This window comes from Crotalus tigris, unplaced genomic scaffold (assembly GCF_016545835.1).
Source record: "Crotalus tigris isolate CLP2741 ecotype Arizona unplaced genomic scaffold, ASM1654583v1 scf7180000017552.641344, whole genome shotgun sequence".
Lineage (NCBI taxonomy): Eukaryota > Metazoa > Chordata > Lepidosauria > Squamata > Viperidae > Crotalus > Crotalus tigris.
This window is the reverse complement of record NW_024096470.1, coordinates 498,529-519,639: the sequence shown is the minus strand read 5'-3', so window position 1 is coordinate 519,639 and position 21,111 is coordinate 498,529. Positions and strand designations below refer to the sequence as shown.

General features: G+C 47.3%; 1 protein-coding gene across 2 annotated transcripts in view; it reads left to right on the top strand.

The window, feature by feature from the left end:
- ABCF3 (ATP binding cassette subfamily F member 3) overlaps positions 1–20,776 on the top strand; it is a 35,691-nt gene extending 14,915 nt beyond the window's left edge. The window contains exons 7-21 of one of the 2 annotated variants that reach the window (XM_039347055.1): positions 34–300; positions 401–481; positions 2,475–2,534; positions 2,840–2,896; positions 5,343–5,365; positions 7,505–7,560; positions 8,158–8,358; positions 10,084–10,160; positions 11,921–11,965; positions 13,168–13,300; positions 14,787–14,875; positions 16,446–16,537; positions 18,295–18,427; positions 18,913–19,000; positions 19,603–20,776. In XM_039347055.1, the coding sequence (XP_039202989.1) occupies positions 34–300; positions 401–481; positions 2,475–2,534; positions 2,840–2,896; positions 5,343–5,365; positions 7,505–7,560; positions 8,158–8,358; positions 10,084–10,160; positions 11,921–11,965; positions 13,168–13,300; positions 14,787–14,875; positions 16,446–16,537; positions 18,295–18,427; positions 18,913–19,000; positions 19,603–19,761 (1,561 nt within the window). In that variant the 3' untranslated portion in view covers positions 19,762–20,776. The other variant, XM_039347063.1, reaches the window with a different exon arrangement.
- The last annotated feature ends 335 nt before the right edge of the window (positions 20,777–21,111 follow it).

The window sequence follows — 21,111 nt, the reverse complement described above, 5'->3', positions numbered from 1 at the left end:
TATACAGTTCTCCTTTCCTTTCTTCTCCTCCAGGGTCCTCCTCACAGGAGCAGACCTGAACCTGGCCTATGGCCGGCGATACGGCTTGGTAGGTCGGAACGGGTTAGGCAAGACCACCTTGCTGAAGATGATCGCCAGCCGCAATCTGCGCATCCCCTCGCATATCAGCATTCTTCACGTGGAGCAGGAGGTGGCCGGGGACGAGACACCGGCCCTGCAGAGCGTGCTGGAATGTGACATGGTTCGCGAGGGGCTGCTGAAGGAGGAGAAGGAGCTGACCGCCCGGGTTAACTCCGGAAGGTAACCTTGTTCCCCAAGGAAGGCTGTCTTAATTCAGATGCTAGTTTGGCCACCTACAAACTACCATGCTGCTTTTCTGTCTTTTTTTTTTTTTTTCCAGAGGAATAGGCACAGAAGGGGCTCGACTGTCCGAAATCTACGCCAGGCTAGAAGAGATTGAGGCAGACAAGGCCCCAGCAAGGTAAAATGAAACTCTGTAGGAGCAGAATCGGTTCTGAATCGACAGGCTCGGTAGTCGATGAATTCTGGCAAAACGGCTGACTTGCAAAAGATCCAGGTCTAAAATAGCGAATCCTGATGCCTACGAATCTGTAGATAACATGTGGGTGGGGAAAAGGCCATTTTTCCCTCAACTGAAAGCAACACATTTCCACCAAGGACTCAAATTTCCTAAATTCCGAGTGAAAATTGGCTTCTCGGGTTCTCTAAAGCAGAGGTCCCCAACCTTTTGGGCATTAGGGACCGGTTCCGTGGAAAGAGGTTTTTCCGCGAACCGGAGGGTGCGTGGTTTTGTGTGCTGCCTGCATCCCCCAGCTCTACATCATTCGCGTCAAGGGTACCTGTGGGGGCCTGGGCAGGAGTGGGACAGATCTGGGGGTGTCTGGCAGAAGGGGGTGGGACTGGGGCAAGCGCCAAGGCATGGTCCATTTCTTCATTCCTCACAAAGGGGGACACTTCCCCAGCGAGCACCCAGGGGGCGGGGCCGACGGGGCAGGGGCTGGTTCCTCACTGTTTCCAGACGGCCTTGTAGAGCTAAGACTGAATGCCTTTCAGCATAGATGGCCACCCCAAAATTGCACATTGGCTCCCAGCCGGCCTGGGCCAGGGCCAAGGCAGCAGGGGCCGTTCTCTCATTGTTTCCAGGATGGCTTCATGGGCCACATGAAACCACTTTGCGGGCTGCATCCGGTCCCCGGGCCTAGTGTTTGATACGTCTGCTGTAGATTTTACTCTGCTACCGTGTCTCCCTAAAATAAGACCCAGTCTTTTTGTGTGTGTGTTTGCCTCCAAAAGAAGCACCAGGTCTTATTTTGGGGGGGGGGAGTCTTTTCTACTCACCTCCGGCACCAACAGCCCCCACCCAGCCGGCCCACTTCTTTCTGCAGCTGAGAATGGAGCTCCGGCCTGCATTTCAGAGTCAAAGTCCTTTCCAGAAGGCTAGGTCTTACTTTTGGGAAAACACGGTACAGTTGCCGACTACAGGGGATGATGCTCACCTCCATTTTAAGGCCATTGAGCCAGTGCTACCCGAAGACATTTCCACGGTCAGGCAGCCAGCATAATGTCGCGGAGCACCGTTACCTTCCCACCAAAGTGGTACCTATTTATCTACTCGCATTTCCATGCTTTCAAACTGCTAGGTTGGCAGGAGCTGAGGTGAGGACGGGAGCTTACCCCATCGCAGGACGCTCGAGTCTCAAACTTGGGCTGCCAGCTTTCCAGCTGATAAACCCAGCATCGTAACCCCTGAGCTACCAGGTCGCCCTTTGTCATACAGCATCACAGTCTCGTTTGGAAGCATCCCTGCTTCAGATAGGAAGGCGGTGCAGAGAGTGGTGAGGATGGCCGAAAAGATCATTGGCAGTTCCCTCCTTCCCATCCAGGACATAGCACAGAAGCGTTGCTTGAGGAGGGTCCGTAAGATTATCTGGGACACGACACATCCTCTTCACGACCTGTTTTCCTTGTTCCCTTCTGGGCGGAGGCTTCGTGGTATCCGTAGCAGAACATCCAGATTCAGCCATAGTTTTATTCCATACAGCATTAACCTTGCGAACTCACAAGCTTCCTCCTTCCGCTATGTATTCAAGATGGACAGTACTTAATATTTATTTTGTTACGTATATGTAGGGGTGTGGGTCTATACATAAGTTGTACATAGTATGTTTTAGGTGTGTGTCAGGTATGTGTTTCACTTTGAGAGCAGGCAACTAAATTTCATTTTTGACGTGTGCCGTTCTGCCCACAGTAAAAAAATGACAATAAAGCTTATCTTATCTTGTGGCTAGTGCCCTTACCTAACTACTCCTACTTCCAATCGATTCTTATTCCGAGTTCAGATGCCACTGCCTTCCTAAAACCTTCCGGAGTCTCTTTTCAGACACATCCAGAGTTAGCTTCTAGTCCAGATTCTGGGATCTATAAATCACCTTTCCTTTCTTTTCCTCCTACAGAGCGTCCGTTATCCTGGCTGGGTTGGGTTTCAGCGCAAAGATGCAGCAACAGACCACCAAGTAAGTGGGCTTTAGCCAAGACTGAATTTTTTCCCTTCTGTGATTTGAACTATGGGATCCTAGATTTTTTTTTTTTTCTTTTTGATCTTGCCTACTGCTAGGTGCTGGGACAGAGGGGCGCTTCCAGAGATAGGAAGCTTGGTAGCTGTCCCTTCACATTACAATTGTGATAGAATTGGGGAAGTGAACTTGGCCATCTCTGACACCAGCCCTTGAAAAATGTAAGGCGACCTTCCATATCTACAGGCAAACTGGGGTCCGGCTGGCCCAGGGGAACTGACCTCTCCTTTATTCCTTCTCCTTAGAGAGTTTTCTGGAGGTTGGAGAATGAGGCTGGCTTTGGCTCGCGCCCTTTTCGCCCGGTGAGTCTCAAGGATCTCCGTTCCGCTCAAAATCCTTTTTTTCCGGAAAATGGGTAGATAGTAACAGTGGGGGAGTCAAAAGTCAGTTGAGGTCTTAATCCTGATTAGCTGTGTTGAAGGATCTAAGGCAGGGGTGTCAAACTCAATTTCATGGAGGGCCGCATCAGCATTGCGGTTGCCCTTGGGGGGCCCGGTGAGTGTGGCCAGGGTGGGTGCGGCCTACTGGGTGGGCGTGGATGGAGTGGGTATGGCCTACTGGGTGGGCATGGCCAGCTCTACATCGTTCGCGTCAAGGGTGCCTGTGGGTCTCTGGCAGAAGGGGGTGGGACCGGGCAAGCGCCAAGGCATGGTCCATTTCTTCAGTCCTCACAAAGGGTAACACCTGCCCAGCATGCACCCAGGGGGGCGGGGACGATGCAGCAGAGGCTGGTTCCTCGCTGTTTCTGGACGGCCTTGTGGAGCTAAGATTAAATGTGTTTCAGCATAGATGGCCACCACAAAATTGTACATTGACTCCTGGCCGGCCTGGGCCAGGGCCAAGGCAGCGGGGGCCGTTCCCTCACTGTTTCCAGCATGGCTTTGCAGGCCGCATCCGGCCCCCAGACCTTGTGTTTGACATGTCTAATCTAGAAACAGGCAAGGATACCCGACTGCGTGGGGGGGAGAGATGAGAGTACTGGTCATCCTTGCCTTAGCAACCATTCGTTTAGCGACCAAAGTAACAAAGTCTTAAATACAGGCCAGTTGCCAAGCGCCTGAATTTTGATCACGTGGCCATGGGAATACTGCAGAGATCATGTCTATCTAGATTCTCAGTCATCCAGGTCACGGTTGTCCCAGTGGTGCTTTTCAAGGAGGCAACTGGACTTTCTTTGTTTTTTTCTTTGAAGACGTTTCGCTTCTCATCCCAGAAGCTGCTTCAGCTCTGATTGAACGGCAGGGAATGGAAGGATTTACATTCCTTCAAGTCATCTGGCTGTTAGTGCTCTCTCTGAGAATCGTTGAGGCCACTCGGAGGTTTATGTGCGTCCTCGGAGGCTCCTTAATTCCAGGTTGTTTCATGCCTTGATTGATTTCAGCAGAGCTGAAGAAGTTTCTTGGATGAGAAGCCGAAACATCTTCAAAGAAAAATAAGGAAGTCCAGTTGCCTCGTGGGAAAAAAAACATCTTTGGGCCATACGTCACTTTTAGCAGCGCCATTGTAACTTTGAGCAGTCTCTAAACAAATGGTTGTAAGCCGAGGACTAACCCGTAGGTGTTTTGTGCACAAAAGATACATATCAGTTGGGGATAATTACAGTATTTTAAGTTTTTTCCAGAATTTAAAGGACAAAAAGAAAAAGAATGCTTCAATCAGAGAGCCCATTCTCCTGAGAAATTGGAAACTTTATATATACATATATATACGTGTATATATGTATGTATGTGTGTATATATATGTATATATATACACACACGTGTGTGTGTGTGTGTGTGTGTGTGTGTGTGTGTGTGTGTGTGTGTGTGTAGGTCTTTGGTCATTCGGGTTTTCTCCTGCGTCAAATAGGAAGTGTCTTGGCGACGTTTCGACGAAGTCTCATTCGTCATCTTCAGGCTGGTGTTTTCGGCTTCGTGCTCCTAGAAGCACGAAGCCGAAAACACCAGCCTGAAGATGACGAATGAGACTTCATTGAAACATCACCAAGACACTTCCAATTTGATGCGGGAGAAAACCCGAATGACCAAAGACCTACATGCAAACACCCGCGAAAACCTCAGAAAACATGTATGTATGTATGTATGTATACACACATATATATGTATCCACATACATATGTGTGTGTGTTTGTACGTACACACACACACACACACACACACACACACACATAGGCTTTCCACTGCAGTGAGAAAATCTTTCAGTCGTACCCAGCAGCACAAAACTAATGTTTCTTTCTTACTGACCTTTCCAAATCACCCCATTTTTCATTGAATAATATAATACATTCAGCTTTTTTTAAATGCCCGTGTAATAAATTTTCTCAGTTTAAAAGTTGAGCAGGGTTTGGGGTTCCCCCCCCCCCCAAATTTTAGGTGTTCACCTACAGAATTTGAAGCTAAGTCACTTGATTGTGAGATTGATCGGCCGTGTGTAAATTTAATAATTAAATATTAGAGCAGCGAAACCTTTTGCCAAGTTTTTGCGCAATGGTGTAAAAGTGCAGACTCGTATTAAAAATTGCCGGCCTGAGCAGTTTTAAGAATTTCCCCCTTCGGAGATAACTGGACTTGAATGGATTAGGTGTGATTGGCTTTCAGGGATAACGAAACTATTAAGAGAGCGCAGTTATTGCAGAGAAAGCTTGGTGAGAAATTTACTATCAAAGCAGTGCCACAGTAGAATTTGTGATGGCTGCACTAATAATACTTCTGTCTCCCTTTCCTCTTCTGTTGATTTTGATTTTCCCAGGCCTGACCTTCTCCTGCTTGATGGTAAGTCTTTTCTGGACGTATGCAGACGGAAGGTAAGGGGTGTAAACCCCCCTCAAAGAATTATCCAGGGAATACTGATGCAATCTTTTTCCCATCCCCTGGTGGGTTGCTGGTTTCCCCATTGTTCCGAGCCAGTGTTTCCAAATGGCTGTTATTTAGAATTCTGGGATGAAGTCCACGCACTTCCAACATTTGGAAGCTCCCTAGACTGGAAAACTTTGCTACAAAGTTTTGGCAACTGTATGAATATGACCTACCAGGATTTGTGGCTACTTTTCTTGCAGTTGGCAGTTGTCAGAGTTATATGGTTTTCTGACAGTTGGCAATTGTCAGAGTTATAGGGTATCTCTGTCACAAGCTGGGCAAAAATGTTAAGCCTCTATTGTAAGGGATAACTTTGAAGATTTAATGAATTAATCAGAAAAGAGGTGAAAGGGACTTTGAAGGCCTTCTAGTCCAACCCCCTGCTCAAGCAGGAGACCCTATACCATTTCAGACAGGTGGCTGTCCAGTCTCTTCTTAAAAACCTCCAGTGATGAAGCACCCACAACTTCTGGAGGCAAGCTGTTCCACAGGTTAATTGTCCTCGCTGTCAGGAAGTTTCTCTTGAATTCCAGGTTGCTTCTCTGCTTGATTGGTTTCCACCCATTGTTTCCTGTCCTGCCCTCAGGTGCTTTGGAGAATAGGGTGACCCCCTTTGTGGCAGCTTCTCAAACACTGAAATATTGCTATCATGTCCCACCTAGTCCTTCTTCTCATTTAAGCCTTGCTGAGGCACCCGTGTAACAAAGTAACCCGCCACCCCAAAATCAACTTAAATTGGGAAAAAAAGGGGGGGTTAAAGAGAAAAAATGGATTCCTAAGTCTTTGCAAGATTTTAGGCCCCCATTTCATCAGGTAAAGCCTTATCAACGTCCACCAGAAAGTGTTAGCTCTCCTTAAACTATTTCACAAGGGTTACATAGGAGCTGTGTTAAATTAACTCATTTTCTTTGTTTGGTTTTAATCCTGTTCCGGCCATATTAGAACTATTCTTCGTGCTGTTTAATTCAAAATTTGGCCATTGCATCATGAACATTTACCATTTGGTTAGTGACCGTTGGAAGTTACAACGGCACTGAAAAAGTGACTTATGCCCCTTTTTCGCACTTAAGAACCATTGCAGCATTCCCCACGGTCACGTGATCAAGATCCCTTAAATACGAGCCAGCAGTGGGCAATCACTTAAATAGGAGCCAGCCGTGTGCTGCAGCTGCCAAAAAGGCCAACACAGTGCTAGGCTGCATTCACAGAGGGATAGAATGCAAAGTGTTAATACCACTTTACAATGCCTTGGTAAGGCCACACTTGGAATACGGCATCCAGTTTTGGTCACCACGATGTAAAAAAGATGTTGAGACTCTAGAAAGAGTGCAGAGAAGAGCAACAAAGATGATTAGGGGACTGGAGGCTAAAACATACAAGGAACAGTTGCTGGAATAGGGTATGTCTAGTTTAATGAAGAGAAGGACGAAGGGGGACATGATAGCAGCCTTCCAGTATCTCAGGGGTTGCCCCAAAGAAGAGGGAGTCAAGCTATTCTCCAAAGCGCCTGAAGGCAGGACAAGAAGCAACGGATGGAAACTAACCAAGGAGAGAAGCAACCTAGAACTAAGGAGAAACTTCCTGACAGTGAGAACAATTAACCAGTGGAACAACCTGCCTCCAGAAGTGGTGAATGCTCCAACACTGGACGTTTTTAAGAAGAGACTGGACAGCCATTTGTCCAAAATGGTATAGGGTTTCCTGCCTGAACAGGGGGTTGGACTAGATGACCTCCAAGGTCCCTTCCAACTTTATTATTATTATTATTATTATTATTATTATTATTACATTCCCGCGCTTGGCAACTGACTCACATTTATGACGGTTGCAGTGTCCTGGGGTCACGCAATCCCCTTTTGCAAAGACAATGATACACCTCTGGCAGGAAAAGGTTGTAAAATGGGGCCAAAGTCACTTAACAACTGTCTTGCTCAGCAAGGGAAACTTTGGGCTCGATTGTGGTCGTAATTTTGAGGATTACCCATATCTCTTTCCCTGTGAATTTGTGCCCAAAGGCACTGTGTGCTTAACGGCCTTCTTTTAATTCGCTTCCAGAGCCAACCAACATGCTGGATGTGAAGGCAATCATTTGGCTGGAAAACTATTTGCAGGTCTGTCCAAAATTTGGAATATAAGTACTTCTGTTTCTACTGGACTTTGTGCTTGTGGTGGAAAAGCAAAATGAAGCTTTGATTTTTGGGCTTTACTGATTAGATTGATTTGTTGTTATAGAAATGGCTAGTTGATTACCATTATGGAAAAGTGAAAAGTTGAGGTTCGACATTAATGCTTTATTCTACTGCAGTGTTTCCCAAACGTGACAATTTTAAGGCATGAGGACTTCAACTCCCAGAATTCCACAGCCAGCAACACTGGCTGTGGAATTCTGGGAGTTGAAGTCCACATGCCTTAAAATTGTCAAGTTTGGGAAACACTGTTCTACTGCAATAGAGGGAGTCGGAAATCAGTGCTTTTGCTTTCCCCCCCTCCTCCTCACTTCCCCTTTTTCCTCCCCACTGTGTCCTACTCTTTGCTTTTGTATTTTTGTATTTTATTCTATAATTTAATAAAACGTTACAAACTGCAAAATTTGGAAAGCCATCCAGGGTGGAGGGGGGACGACAAGGGAATAAGCAGTTAAAGAGCTTGGGACTTTGAGATCTGGCCGAGGCCTTCATCCTGCCCCCTCTTCATCTGGGCCCTTCTAGACTTGGCAGTCCACCATCCTCGTCGTGTCTCACGATCGGAACTTCTTAAACGCCGTGGCCACCGATGTCATCCACCTGCACACGCAGCGGCTTGACTGCTACCGTGGGGACTTTGAGAACTTTGTCAAGATCAAGGAAGAACGGCTGAAAAACCAGCAGCGTGAATTCGAGGCGCAGCAACAATACCGGGACCATATCCAGGTCAGAGAGCGGAGCGGTTCGCCATGGGGCGGATGCTGATCCAGCAGTGCCCTATAAAATATGATAGAATGCATGCTATATGATGTGATATATTGTATATGAGCGATGGTATGGTGTATGGCAGGGCTTTTCAACCTTTTCACCCATTGTACCACTTTTGGGATATGGCAATATCCGAGTACCACCAGTCGCCTAGCAAGGTATCAAAAACTTTTTGACCCCCCCCCCAAAAAAAAGGAAAAATGTGATAAAGTACAGGTAGTCCTCGACTTACGTTCGCTTAGTGACTGTTCGAAGTTACAATGGCACTGAAAAAAGTGCCCCCCAAGCCACAGCCGAGCAAGACACCTGCCTGCCCATCCAGCGGCGCTCTTCCTCCTGTCCGAGGTTTTCATTGTTGTGAGCATTTCTGTTGAGGATTGGCAGCGGGAGTGAGGTGGGGGGGTGTTTGGTTTTTATTCCCCCGCGTCTGCTGGGTGGTTGCAGCAGGTTTTGGTCACTTCACATGACCCTGGGACACTGACCATCGTAAATATGAATCAGTTGCCAAGCATCTGAATGTAAATCACGAGACCCTGGAGAGGCTGCAACATCCCAGCTCATTGACGCTTCTTCTGGGCTCAGCAGAAGCACCAGGATCAGTGCTGCTTTCCAGCTGATTGGTGCTTCTTCTGGGCTCAGCAGAAGTGCCAGGATCAGCACCGAGGTCCAGCTGGAGCCTGGAGCTGATCCTGGCGCTTCCGCTGAGCCCTGACAGCCCTGCAGCTCCAGCCGTCTCTCGCTCAGGCTTGTGTGGTGCTGCCACCAGTTCAGCTCATTCCCCTCCCCCGCTACCACTTTTCTAGGATGATCGTGTACCACCTGCCAGGTGCCAATGTACCACAGGTAGTACCTGTACCACTGGTTGAAAAGCCCTGGTGTATGGTATGGTATGAACCATTCTTTAAAATAAGGCTTTTTTTAAGCTGGGTACCAGACAAAAGTGGGACTGCGTCTTCTCAAACGCTTCCCTCTGTGTGGTATTATGTAACCACAAAAGCCAGCTAAATTACTTATTTATTCACTTAAATTTACGAGTCGCCCACCTCGCACGGAGATGCCGCTGGGCAGCTTGCGAACATCGAAACTTTATTAATCTTCTTCCTATTTTCTCCATAACAACAGTCCTGTTTGATGGGTTGGGCCGAGAGAGAATGTCACCCAGCCAGCTTTCATGGCTAAGGCAGGATTTGAACTCACAACTCTCCTGCTTTCTAGTCTGATGCCTTAACCACCGGACCAAACTGGATCTCTTATGGCAAATTAAGTTCTAAGTCTCCATAAGATATTAAAGAGACTTCTGCCATTCTTTTTTCATTCCGTTTCGGCTTTATTCCTAGAGTAGACCAAAATCTTAGATTTTTTTTTCTGCACCCAGGAATAAGAACATTATCAATAATATTTTGAAAATTATAGATACAGAAATATACCTTCTTCAGCCTCCACTGTATATCATCCTAATGCTTTGTTTAGCTGTCAGAAAGAGACGGAATATCTGAATCATTTCTTATTCTTGCTTCAGGGTGTGCAGTTTTGAAAAATCCTTCTGTTCCAAACTTCTGTGGCACACTCACATAAATAAAGTAGCTTGGATCATTGGCTTAAGCTTCATTTTCCAGATTGTCTCCCTGCAGCAGCTGGTACATCCTTCTGCATAAGTCAATCAGCTCTGCTTTTCTCCCACAGGTCTTTATCGATCGATTTCGCTATAATGCAAACAGGGCGTCTCAAGTTCAGAGCAAGCTCAAACTGTTGGAGAAGCTGTGAGTATCCAAAAGAAAATGGAACGTCTGGGTGGATTGCCTAGATCAGGGGTAGGCAACCTTGGCTCTTTTAGGACTCGTGGACTTCAACTCCCAGAATTCCTGAGCCAGCATGGCTCAGCTTGGAAACCTCTCCCTTTCCCCTCAGCATGGCTGGCTCAGGAATTCTGGGAGTTGAAGTCCACGAGTCATAAAAGAGCTAAGGTTGCCTATCCCTGGCCTAGGCCTGTATTTTTCAACCTTGGCCACTCGGAGATGGGTAGACTTCAACTCCCAGAATTCCTGAGCCAGCATGGGGGAACTATGGCCCCTTCATGACTCGTGAACTTCAACTCCCAGAATTCCTGAGCCAGCATGGGGGAACTATGGCCCCTTCATGACTCGTGAACTTCAACTCCCAGAATTCCTGAGCCAACATGGGGGAACTATGGCCCCTTCCTTTAAGAATTGATCATTTCAGACTGAGGAGCTGATTTAGAACAGTTTCTTAAATGGCAGGGCACGGCCTGCTCATGGCATACAGCATTAGTCTCAAAATGTATAAACTACAGTAATATTTTGCACTAATTAGTTCTCATTCTTTGGATATATTTCTTGGATAGGGAAAGATTGCTCCTTGACAAATTTCAGCCCCCAGTTATCTCTCAGTCATTGTATTATCATTAGAGCAATAAACAATGTTATCGACAGTATTAATGCAAAGGCTTTTATCTCTTTAAAGCAGGGCTCTCCAAATTTGGCAACTTTAAGACTTGTGGACTTCAACTCCCAGAATTCCTCAGCCAGTCAGGCTGGTTGGTGAATTCTGGGTGTTAAAGTCCACCAGTCTTAAAGTGGCTGGGGAATTCTGGGAGTTGAAGTCGTTAAGTCTTAAAAGTTGTCGAGTTTGGAGAGTCTTGCTTTAAACCTTACCGTCACTGAAAAATATATCAACGGGGTGTTTGTAGAAATAGAAAAACATGAGCTGCTTGCTTCAGTTTGAGGAAAACCTGATTACGTTCCACCAACCACTGTCGAACGAAAATATATATATATATTTTTTTTGAGGTTTTCGCGGGTGTTTGTATGTAGGTCTTTGGTTATTCGGGTTTCTCCCACGTAAAATTGGAAGTGTCTTGGCGACGTTTCGGCGAAGTCTCATTCGTCATCTTCAGGCTGGTGCTTTTGGCTTCGTGCTTCTAGGAGCACGAAGCCGAAAGCACCAGCCTGAAGATGACGAATGAGACTTCGTCGAAACGTCGCCAAGACACTTCCAATTTTACATGGGAGAAAACCCGAATAACCAAAGACAGACAGACAGACAGACAGACATACATACATACATACATACATACGGATTTCTGATTCAAAAAAACTAGAAATAGCTAATTGGTTGGTTTTAGCCCAATAATTTCTCTTTATATCTGTTCTTCTCGTCTCCACTGTTAGGGGGTTTGAATTTTTTTAAAAAAAAAATTCTAGTCTCCCATAAAAGATGAAATAAAGACCAGCTCAGAGGATCTTATTAAATGGTTTAACTGAACCGAGGGCAATTGGTGAACTCTTTTTTTCTGTTGTTGAAATCTACTACACTTAAAGGACAGAATTAAATAATAATAATAACTTGTGAAGGAAAATAACCAAAATCTAGTGAATATAGTAGTTCTTAAGGGCTCTGTCCGGAGAATTTATCCGCTTCCAAGTGGCTGCTTAGTGGTTGGATATTTGACAACCTATTTTTTACTACAACAAGACTGATTGGTCTCTTTTTTTTCTCTCAGGCCAAAACTGAAGCCAGTGGACAAAGAATCTGAGGTGATAATGAAGTAAGTAAATCATGATGGGCACAAAGAAGCCCAGTTTTTTTAGTTTTTCATAAGAAAAGAAGGGCAGATGTCTTCTTACTCACCTGCCTGCTTTCTCAGACTCAGTACAGATAGTCCTGACTTAGCAACCACTCATTCAACAACAGTTGCTACAGTGCTAAGTGAGTGTTACTTATAACTAGTCTTGAAAGTTCTGGTCATTGCATCATCCTGCAGTCACGTGATCACCATTTGGCTGGGGAATTCTGGGAGTTGAAGTTCCTTGCCTCTTAAAATGACTGAGGCTGAGAAATCCTGCCTTAGGCTCACCCAGCCTCTGCACCTGATTTGCAAGACAGCAGTGGTAAGGTTGGCCTGTCCTGTGTGGATTTTATAAGGATTAAATCAAGCTACTTCATTTTTTAATAAGTCAGCATCCCAGATTTTCTTCATTCAGCAAAGTCTATTTTTCCAAGCCAGTCTCCCATCCAGGTATTGTGGGGCTGTGCAGCTTCAACAAAATAGCAGTGTTATGCACCTTAGGCCATACCTCTAAAAAGATGTGGAAACTCTAGAAAGAGTACAGAGAAGAGCAACAAAGATGATTAGGGGACTGGAGGCTAAAACATGTAAGGAACAGTTGCTGGAATTGGGTCTGTCTAGTTTAATGAAGAGAAGGACGAGGAGGGACAGGATAGTAGTGTTCCAATATCTCAGGGGCTGCCAACAAAGAAGAGGGAGTCAAGCTATTCTCCAGAGCACCTGAAGGCAGGACAAGAAACAAAAAATGGAAACTAACCAAAGAGAGAAGCAACCTAGAACTAAGGAGAAATTTCCTGACAGTTAGAACAATTAACCAGTGGAACAACCTGCCTCCAGAAGCTGTGAATGCTCCAACACTGGAAATTTTTTAAGAGAGTAGACAGCCATTTGCCTGAAATGGTGTATGGTTTTCTGCCTGAGCAGGGGATTGGACTAGATGACCTCCAAGGTCCCTCCCAACCTTATTATTATTATTTCTGCAATGCATACTGATTATTACATTAAAAATAACATTATATAATGCAAGTGCTATGTATTCCTATCACAATGTGTTCTGCACGAGGCAAAATTAATGCAAAGCTGATTCTCCTGATCTAACAGAAGCAGTGAGGGTCCTTTTTGGCCACTTCCATTTTTGCTTATTCCCCTGGCCTTTTTTTTTTTTTTTCCCTGCTTCGTAGATTCCCAGATGGCTTTGAGAAGTTTTCTCCTCCCATCTTACAGCTTGATGAAGTGGACTTTTACTATGAACCCAATAACCATATCTTCTGCTCCCTCTCTGTCTCTGCTGACCTGGACTCTCGCATCTGTGTGGTAAGATGAAATCTTTGGCAAAAAGTTAATTATGTGGAAGTGATAAAGCATTCACTATCATAAACACTGCAAAAATCCAGGAGCTCAGGAATTATTTTGTCTCCGTGGAAAGACCAAGAAAAAAGAAATGCTACAAGTGTTTTTAACAGAAGGGCCTAATGCAGCAGTTCTCAATCTTTGTGTGACGGCGACCCCTGTCACACGGCCGCGCATGCGCGGTGGCGGCCCATGCGCACCGCGCATGCGCAGCGGCGCCCCCTGAGGGGGAAAAATGGCGGATCGCGTTGTTTGACGACCCCCGTAAAATGGTCGTTCGACCCCAAATGGGGTCGTGACCCATAGGTTGAGAACCGCTGGCCTAATGTGATATGGTGACCAGAATTGGCTGCAGTATTCTTGTAAAGGAAGATTTAGGCAAAACAAGTTATGTTTGAATGGTGTGATAAATAAACATCTTCAGAACTTGGTTGGTGTGTGGCAGGTTGATATTCATAGTGTTCATAAAAACGGCAGGTCATGTTTATCGATTTATTTGATTTCTGTCACTGCCCGGATCAGAGAACGACTCTCAGCAGCTCCCAATTGCTTAAAGCTTGGCAGCTCTGCTTGAATCTAAGTAGCTCATCCTCGTTTCTTTAACTGGCCAGTACATTTAGTTTTCCTTCAAAAAAAAGGAAGGCATCAGAGGCTGTGCAGTGTCAATGCATGGCATAGTACTTATCAACAAGTTCTTTAACGTTAGGAAACAGTACCTGGATTTGTTACTGCTTCCTTCTTCCCTTCCTTTCCTTCCGTTACTTGTAAGTAAACTACTTTTCTTTGACTGAAGAGCAGATTGAAAGGGCTATAGCAGTGGTGGCGAACCTATGGCACGGGTGTCAGAGGCGGCACTCAGAGCCCTCTCTGTGGGCACCCGCGCCATCGCCCCAGTCCTAGGCCTTCAGCTGGGTTTTATAAAACCTTTTCGCTTTAGGCCTCCGCCGCCATGTGCAAAAAACAACAACAAAAGGTTCAATCAGTCAGTCAATTTCAACTTCTCGCGGGGACAAAAAAGATCTTGCAAAGTTGGGATTGATTGATTGAACCTTTTAGCCCCACCCAGTCTGCTGTTACCACCATAGCCATGCCCATGCAATGGGCCACACCCACTTGGCACCCGACGATGCATAAGTGGGTTTTGGGTTGCAGTTTGGGCACTCGGTCTCTAAAGCAGTGTTTCTCAACCTTGACCATTTTAAGGCATGTGGACTTCAACTCCCAGAATTCCATAGCCAGCAATGCTGGCTGTGGAATTCTGGGAGTTGAAGTCCACATGCCTTAAAATGGTCAAGGTTGAGAAACGCTGCTCTAAAGGGTTCGCCATCACTGGGCTATAGGTCAATATGCACACATCGGAGTACGATTACGCCTGTTTCTCTGAGTTCTAGAATCCTTAAATAGAGTTTGGGAAAATCTTTTTTGTAATGTGTACGTTGTTTATTCCAAGGTTGGAGAGAACGGAGCCGGCAAATCTACCATGCTGAAGATCCTGATGGGAGACCTGGCCCCTGTGCGAGGGATTAGGCATGCTCACAGGTAGCTTTCAAACCAAATAGGGAACTTCACGGAGATATGGTGGAAGGGGAAGGAGAGTATACGCTGTAGAAAAATGCTGGCTTGTTGCTAAGTAATGCAGCGTACCCTAGATTCCCGAGGCACCGGTGTTGTTTTGTGTTGCTTTCCATGTACTTTTTAAAACTCTGCAAAGGTGGGGAAGCTTTGGCTAACCTGTCAGAATGCTGGACTAGAGCAGGGAATTCACAGGCTAAAGGCCGCATGCGCCCCATTGTGTGCAGCTGTGCTCCACTTTAAAGCACCATCACAGTTCTGGTCAAGACCTATCAGTTCAATAGCTGAACAAAGCTATGTTTTCCTTTATCCTGCGGCTCCTTCCTTCACTAGAGGAGGTGTGTGCTATCCTTAGCTGGGAGATAAAACTCCACTCAGCTGTCACGATCCCGTGCCAGCCTGTGTTCCCAACAGCTGAGTCTGGGGAATCTGAGGAGGAGGTGGAGGATGCATTTGAAGGGTCATCAGGGTCAGAGGGAGGCTCTGGTGAATTACAGGATTCACGGTTTGATGCAGAGCCTGGGCCCTCCAGTCGTATTCCTGATGAAGCTCAGCTGTGTGAGGAGAATGAGTCAGACTCAGAGGACTCACACCTGATGGACATGATGATTGATGCTCGTAGACGCAGGCAATTAGCCAGAGCAGATCAGCAGCAGTCAATACGACAACTCCAGGGGAGGAGGAGAAGGCACTGAGAGGCAACGCCTTGGGACTGCTGTATAAAAAGGGAAGGTGTGGGCGGTGCTGGTTGCTGAAGGCAACCGTTGCAAAGTACTTCACGGGATCATGTTCTGTCCGTATTGCCGGTGACTACTTTTCTGTTTGCATCGTGTTTCGTGTGGACAATTTCCTCCATTTGGATTGTGTTTTGCTGCTTTTGTTTCTGGACTATTTGGCAGGTTTGTTACCCATATCAAAAGGGGTTTGTTTGGTTTTGAGTCTCCAGCCTATTTTCTCAACAGGGGTTTGGTCCTTGTGCCTTTAACAAGGACGGCCATAGGCTGGGATAGAACATCAGCTTCCTATCTCTACCCTTCTTTCCTACATGGCCGTCTGGGAAATTCTGGGAGTTGAAGTCCATCCATCTTAAAATTGCCAAACTGCTGCTCTTAAGGGCTGCAGCACACAAGGCCCTGAGCAGTGCCAGCCTTGTCTCCTGTTCCCCTCCCATGTCGGAGGGAAACTACTGACCTTGAAAAAGACACAGCCCTTTGCTTTTGTCAAGTGATCCTGGGGGGGAAATGTGGATTCCTTGCAGTGTTATAGATTAGATACGATGTCAGCACAACCTGTGCAGGAGAGTCCCTGTTTGGGATTGATCCCGAAATGGTCCACAGCTCTGATAGAACAGCAGTCAGGGATGTGCCTCTTTAAGCAACAGAGGCGAGGATCAGGTTATCCTCCTTATTCTCTCCTTGTCAGGCAGGGAAACACATTTGTCTTGCAAAAGAGTCAGTTGTTCCTTTGGCTAACGTTTTTTCAATAATCCGCCATTTTAAGCTCTGGTTGTAAACAATGGTTTCTTCATGCCTGGCAGAAATCTTAAAATTGGCTATTTCAGCCAGCATCACGTCGATCAGCTGGATTTGGACATTAGTGCCACCGAACTACTAGCAAAAAAGTTTCCAGGTAAGTTGCCACGTGGCCCCTGGCAATTTGTTTGATTTCAGCTCTCGCGGTCTCGTGGCCTTCCTACTTAACGATCGGAAGACCTTAAGACAGCGGTTCTCAACCTGTGGGTCGGGACCCCATTTGGGGTCGAACGACCATTTCACGGGGGTCGCCAAACAACGCAGTCCGCCATTTTTTCCCCCTTTTCCTTAGCTGTGCTACTCCCTTTTCTTCTATTGGCTTTTGAAAGCCAATAGAATAGACTCTCTTGAATAGAGTCTAATTCTATTGGCTTTCGAAAGCCAATAGGAATTGTCCAGGCTGTCTCTGCCCTGCTGAGCCCGCCAAAAGTCCCATTCCGCAAACGGTGCTGCACCAGTTGAGTAGTCCTCCACTTACGACCGGTTAAGTAGTCCTCGACTTACGACCGGTTGGGGGGTCACGGCATTAAAAAGGTTGAGAACCACTGCCTTAAGAGCCCTTTTTCCTGCCCTGCTCTCTTTACTGAACACTGAAGATGGTGACTTGAGTTATAACCTCATGCTAAGACATGGCTTTTATCCTGAGTTTATTGGCAACAGTTCCGGGAACATGTTAAGCCAGCAGCCACGCCTGATGTTATGGCGTTGGTCTTAAGGCACCCATTTTTCCTCTTCCCATCTCTTAACACAGAAAGGGGGGTGGGGGGGTATTACTCTGCTTTTGGCTCATCTATTCTCATTGAGACTGAGAGGCAGAGACAGTGCGCTGCTGGCCTTTATAGGCTCCTGGTCCCATTTTCTGCATCTCCTTGAATAAGCCACAAATCATGGTCTATCAGCCACCCTGGCTGAATTCGTACCACTGTCAATAAATTGGCCCATTAGAGTTTGCAAACCAATAGAGCATATCCATAGCTCAGGGTTGAACCGTGGAGCCTATGGTGAAAACAATAACCTAAACTAGACATTAACAAGGAGAAAATCATGTCCTATCAACACAGGGAGGACAAGCTACTGTATATAAACAGGGAGCAAACCCCACACTCCCCAGCTTTGATGATGCTGCCAAGTCAGGTGACGAAACATCGGTAAGCAAACAGTCAATCTCAGAGAACGCCAAGGTCTCCACAAGGTCTCTAAGCCATGGTGGTGTGGTTTAATGTTAGACCTTTGCGCCTCAGCAGAGCATATTTAAAACAAAATCCCTTCTGTAACTGTATGAATCCAGTTACAAATCAATGTTCAAAATGACGTTTAACCCCCATAAGCCCTTATCAGGATGGCCAGGAGCATCCCCCAGTGTGGCTTTCCATTCGCAACTGGTTATTGGGATAATGAGTTATTGGGATAATGAGATAATTAGTTTAAGGCAGTGGTGGCGAACCTGTGGCACGCGTGCCAGAGGCGGCACTCAGAGCCTTCTCTGTGGGCACGTGCACCGTCGCCCCAACCCCACCTCCCCTGCGGCCTTCTCACCAGTAGGCTCCCCGGAGGAGAGTTGCCCCCAGGTGCGACCCGCGTGGAACAGCGCAGCCAAGGACATGTCAGCCGGGCAGCCGGGACAAGACTCCGCCCTCGCACCCCGTCGCGCGCAGATGATGCTGCGGGGCGCGGGCAGAGGGCATGACCGCCATGGCGCTGCAAGGCCGCCTGGGCGATCTGCTGCAGGCCGTGGAGGCGGTGGGTGGCCCTGCAGGCGGGGCGGGAGCGGGTGGAGTTTTGAGGCAGTCGGTCTCTAAAAGGTTCTCCATCACTGGTTTAAGGCATAAACTTCACACTTCTCGTGATATTCAGGGAAGTCAGAGGAAGAGTACCGTCACCAGCTGGGGTGCTACGGAGTCTCCGGAGAATTGGCCGTCCGCCCTGTCGCCAGCCTATCCGGGGGACAGAAGAGCAGGGTGGCCTTTGCCCAGATGACCATGCCTTGGTAATCCTGCTGGGGTAGTTGGTTTTTTTGTTGTTTTTTTGTTGTTTTTGTTTTGTTTCGTTTTTGGGGGGTTTTTCATTGTTCAATTAGGGGGCGGAGGAGGTGTCCTTAACATGGAGAGGGAACCAGGTCAAATTTGGGACACTCAGCCAACAAATCCACGTTTAGGGCCATTTGCCATCAATGAATGCAATTTATGACTCTCTTTTTTTTTTGGCCAGCATTTATTTCCATTTTCTAGCAAAAAAACCAAAACAAAACCCCACCCATTGTGGACAACGGCTTTGCTTAATGACAGCAGCGTTTGTTTTACAACCGCCACATTTCCTTAACAACCACTGCAAAAAAAAGATAGTAAAATCATGGGCCGATGACCCACTGAAGAACCGACGTGATGATGGTCATAATTCCAGCTTCAGTTAAAGCAGGCTATAAACCAAGAACTACCTGTATTGTAATTGCAATTTTGTTTTTTTCCCTCATAGCCCCAACTTCTATATACTAGATGAGCCAACCAACCACCTGGACATGGAAACCATTGAAGCTCTAGCAAAAGCACTCAACAAATTCCGGGTAAGTCTGCCACGCTAGCTTTGTGTGGCCACTGCAGGTTTAATGGATTCTTTTGTTGCAAAAAAGTAGTTTTAGGGCAGGGGTAGGCAACCTTGGCTCTTTTATGACTCGTGGACTTCAATTCCCAGAATTCCTGAGCCAGCCATGCTGAGGGGAAAGGGAGAGGTTTCCAAGCTGAGCCAGGCTGGCTCAGAAATTCTGGGAGTTGAAGTCCACGAGTCATAAAGGGGCTGTAATTCCTCCATGCTGGCTGAGGAATTCTGGGAGTTGAAGTCCACGAGTCATAAAGGAGCCAAGGTTGCCTACCCCTGATCTATAGCATCTCAGACAAGTGACTGTCTAGCCCAGGGGTAGGCAACTTTTGCTCTTTTATGACTCGTGGACTTACCAAACTAGGTAACGTCATCGGTGTTAACGTTGACAGAGGATGTTGCCTACTTTAAGCAATGAAACCTCTGCAAGAAAACAACTGAACTCAAGAGAGCACCAAGGGATCTTAGCCGTATTAAGAACCAAACAGCAAGAAAGCTGCAGTGAGGGAACAGCCGACCTTGCGACCTAAGCTCTCTCCAGTTGCGATGTGAGGCTCCCTCTCGTTCCAGGGCGGCCTGATCCTGGTTTCGCACGACGAGCGGTTCATCCGGTTGGTGTGCAAGGAGCTGTGGGTGTGCGGCAACGGCACCGTTCAGCGCATCGAGGGCGGTTTCGACGAGTACAGACACATCTTGCAAGAGCAGTTCCGGAAAGAAGGTTTTCTATAAAGCCGCCCAGACTGTGTGCGTGAGCTGGTGGGGAGCAGAACACGCCGTGCAGCAGCCGCCGTCGCTGTCACCGCCGCCCGACGGAGCCGCGGGAGATTCCACTGCCATTGGGCGAATGTCGGCTGTGCCAACTGCCGAGCCGGCTCTCCTTCCCCAAGAAACCAGCATCTGCTGGGGAGAGAGGAGGGAAGTAACCAAGTTGCCGACTCCCCTGCTGGATCTGTACCAAGTCTCTGCTGGGCGGAGACCAAAGGACCGGGAAGGGAGAGGTGGGGGGGGGCGTCCATGGCTGCTTTAGTGGAGGGAGCTGGGGTGGGGAAGAGACATGGCTGCTTCCAAGCTGTTTTGTCTCTCTCCCCCCTGCCTGCTTGTAGAACTGAACCCACCGCCGAGGAACGTTGAGACGGCTTCGGGTGTCAGACGCTGTTCAATGTTGCACGTTGAGTAGCTTCCGGGAACGGGCTGGAGCTGCAAGCCATTTTTTGGAAACTGGATCGGTTCTTTCCTTCCACCCCTGCCTTTTGGGAGGAGGTGTAGCACCGCTCCAGCGAACCAGCCAAGTTCTCTTAAAACAGCTTCTTTTTTCATGGCATAAGCCTTAAATTTCTCCCTTCTTCCCCCCCCCCACCCCAACTCAGATGGTGATGTAGGGGGATAGGAGGCCGTCTTCATTTCTGTTCTCGGACGTGAGCTCGACACGAGGTAAACACGATACGAAAAGCCACACTGTTGTACACCAGGGTACAGGACGGTGGAACTGCGGCAGTTTTCCCCTCCTCTGCCCGAAGGTGGTGGCCTTGGCTGTTCTGTTTGGGGGCTTATAATATCTAAAAAACGGCCCACGTGCCCACCTTAGTCTCCCGAGCCACTAAAGGTCTGACTTCCATGTAGGGCTAAGATCTGTCCCAGCTAACGCACCATGTCTTGATAATAAAACGTACACGTTCAGTCCCCTGTTCATCAGCACTGAAATCGCCCTGTAAATAAAAATGGATCTCTCTGGTCTTGGATCTCATTTATTTTCTTTTTCTTCTTTTTTTAGCAGTTTTACCCTGGGGGGGGGGGAAGTGGCCACAAGAGTGGAGTGCATACAGGTAGACCATGATTTACGACCTCAGTGGAGCCCCAAAATTTTTGTTGCTAAGCGGGACAGTTGTTCAGTGAGTTTTGCCCCATTTGACAACCTTTCTCGCCGCAGTTGTTAAGCTTATAATGGTTGTTAAGTGAATCTGGCTTTGCTTATCGGAAGGTCACAAACGGGGGATCACCTGAGCCCGCGACGCCGCCACCGTCGTAAATAGGACTTGCCAGGCATCAGAATTTGGGTCGCGTGATCATGGGGATGCCGCA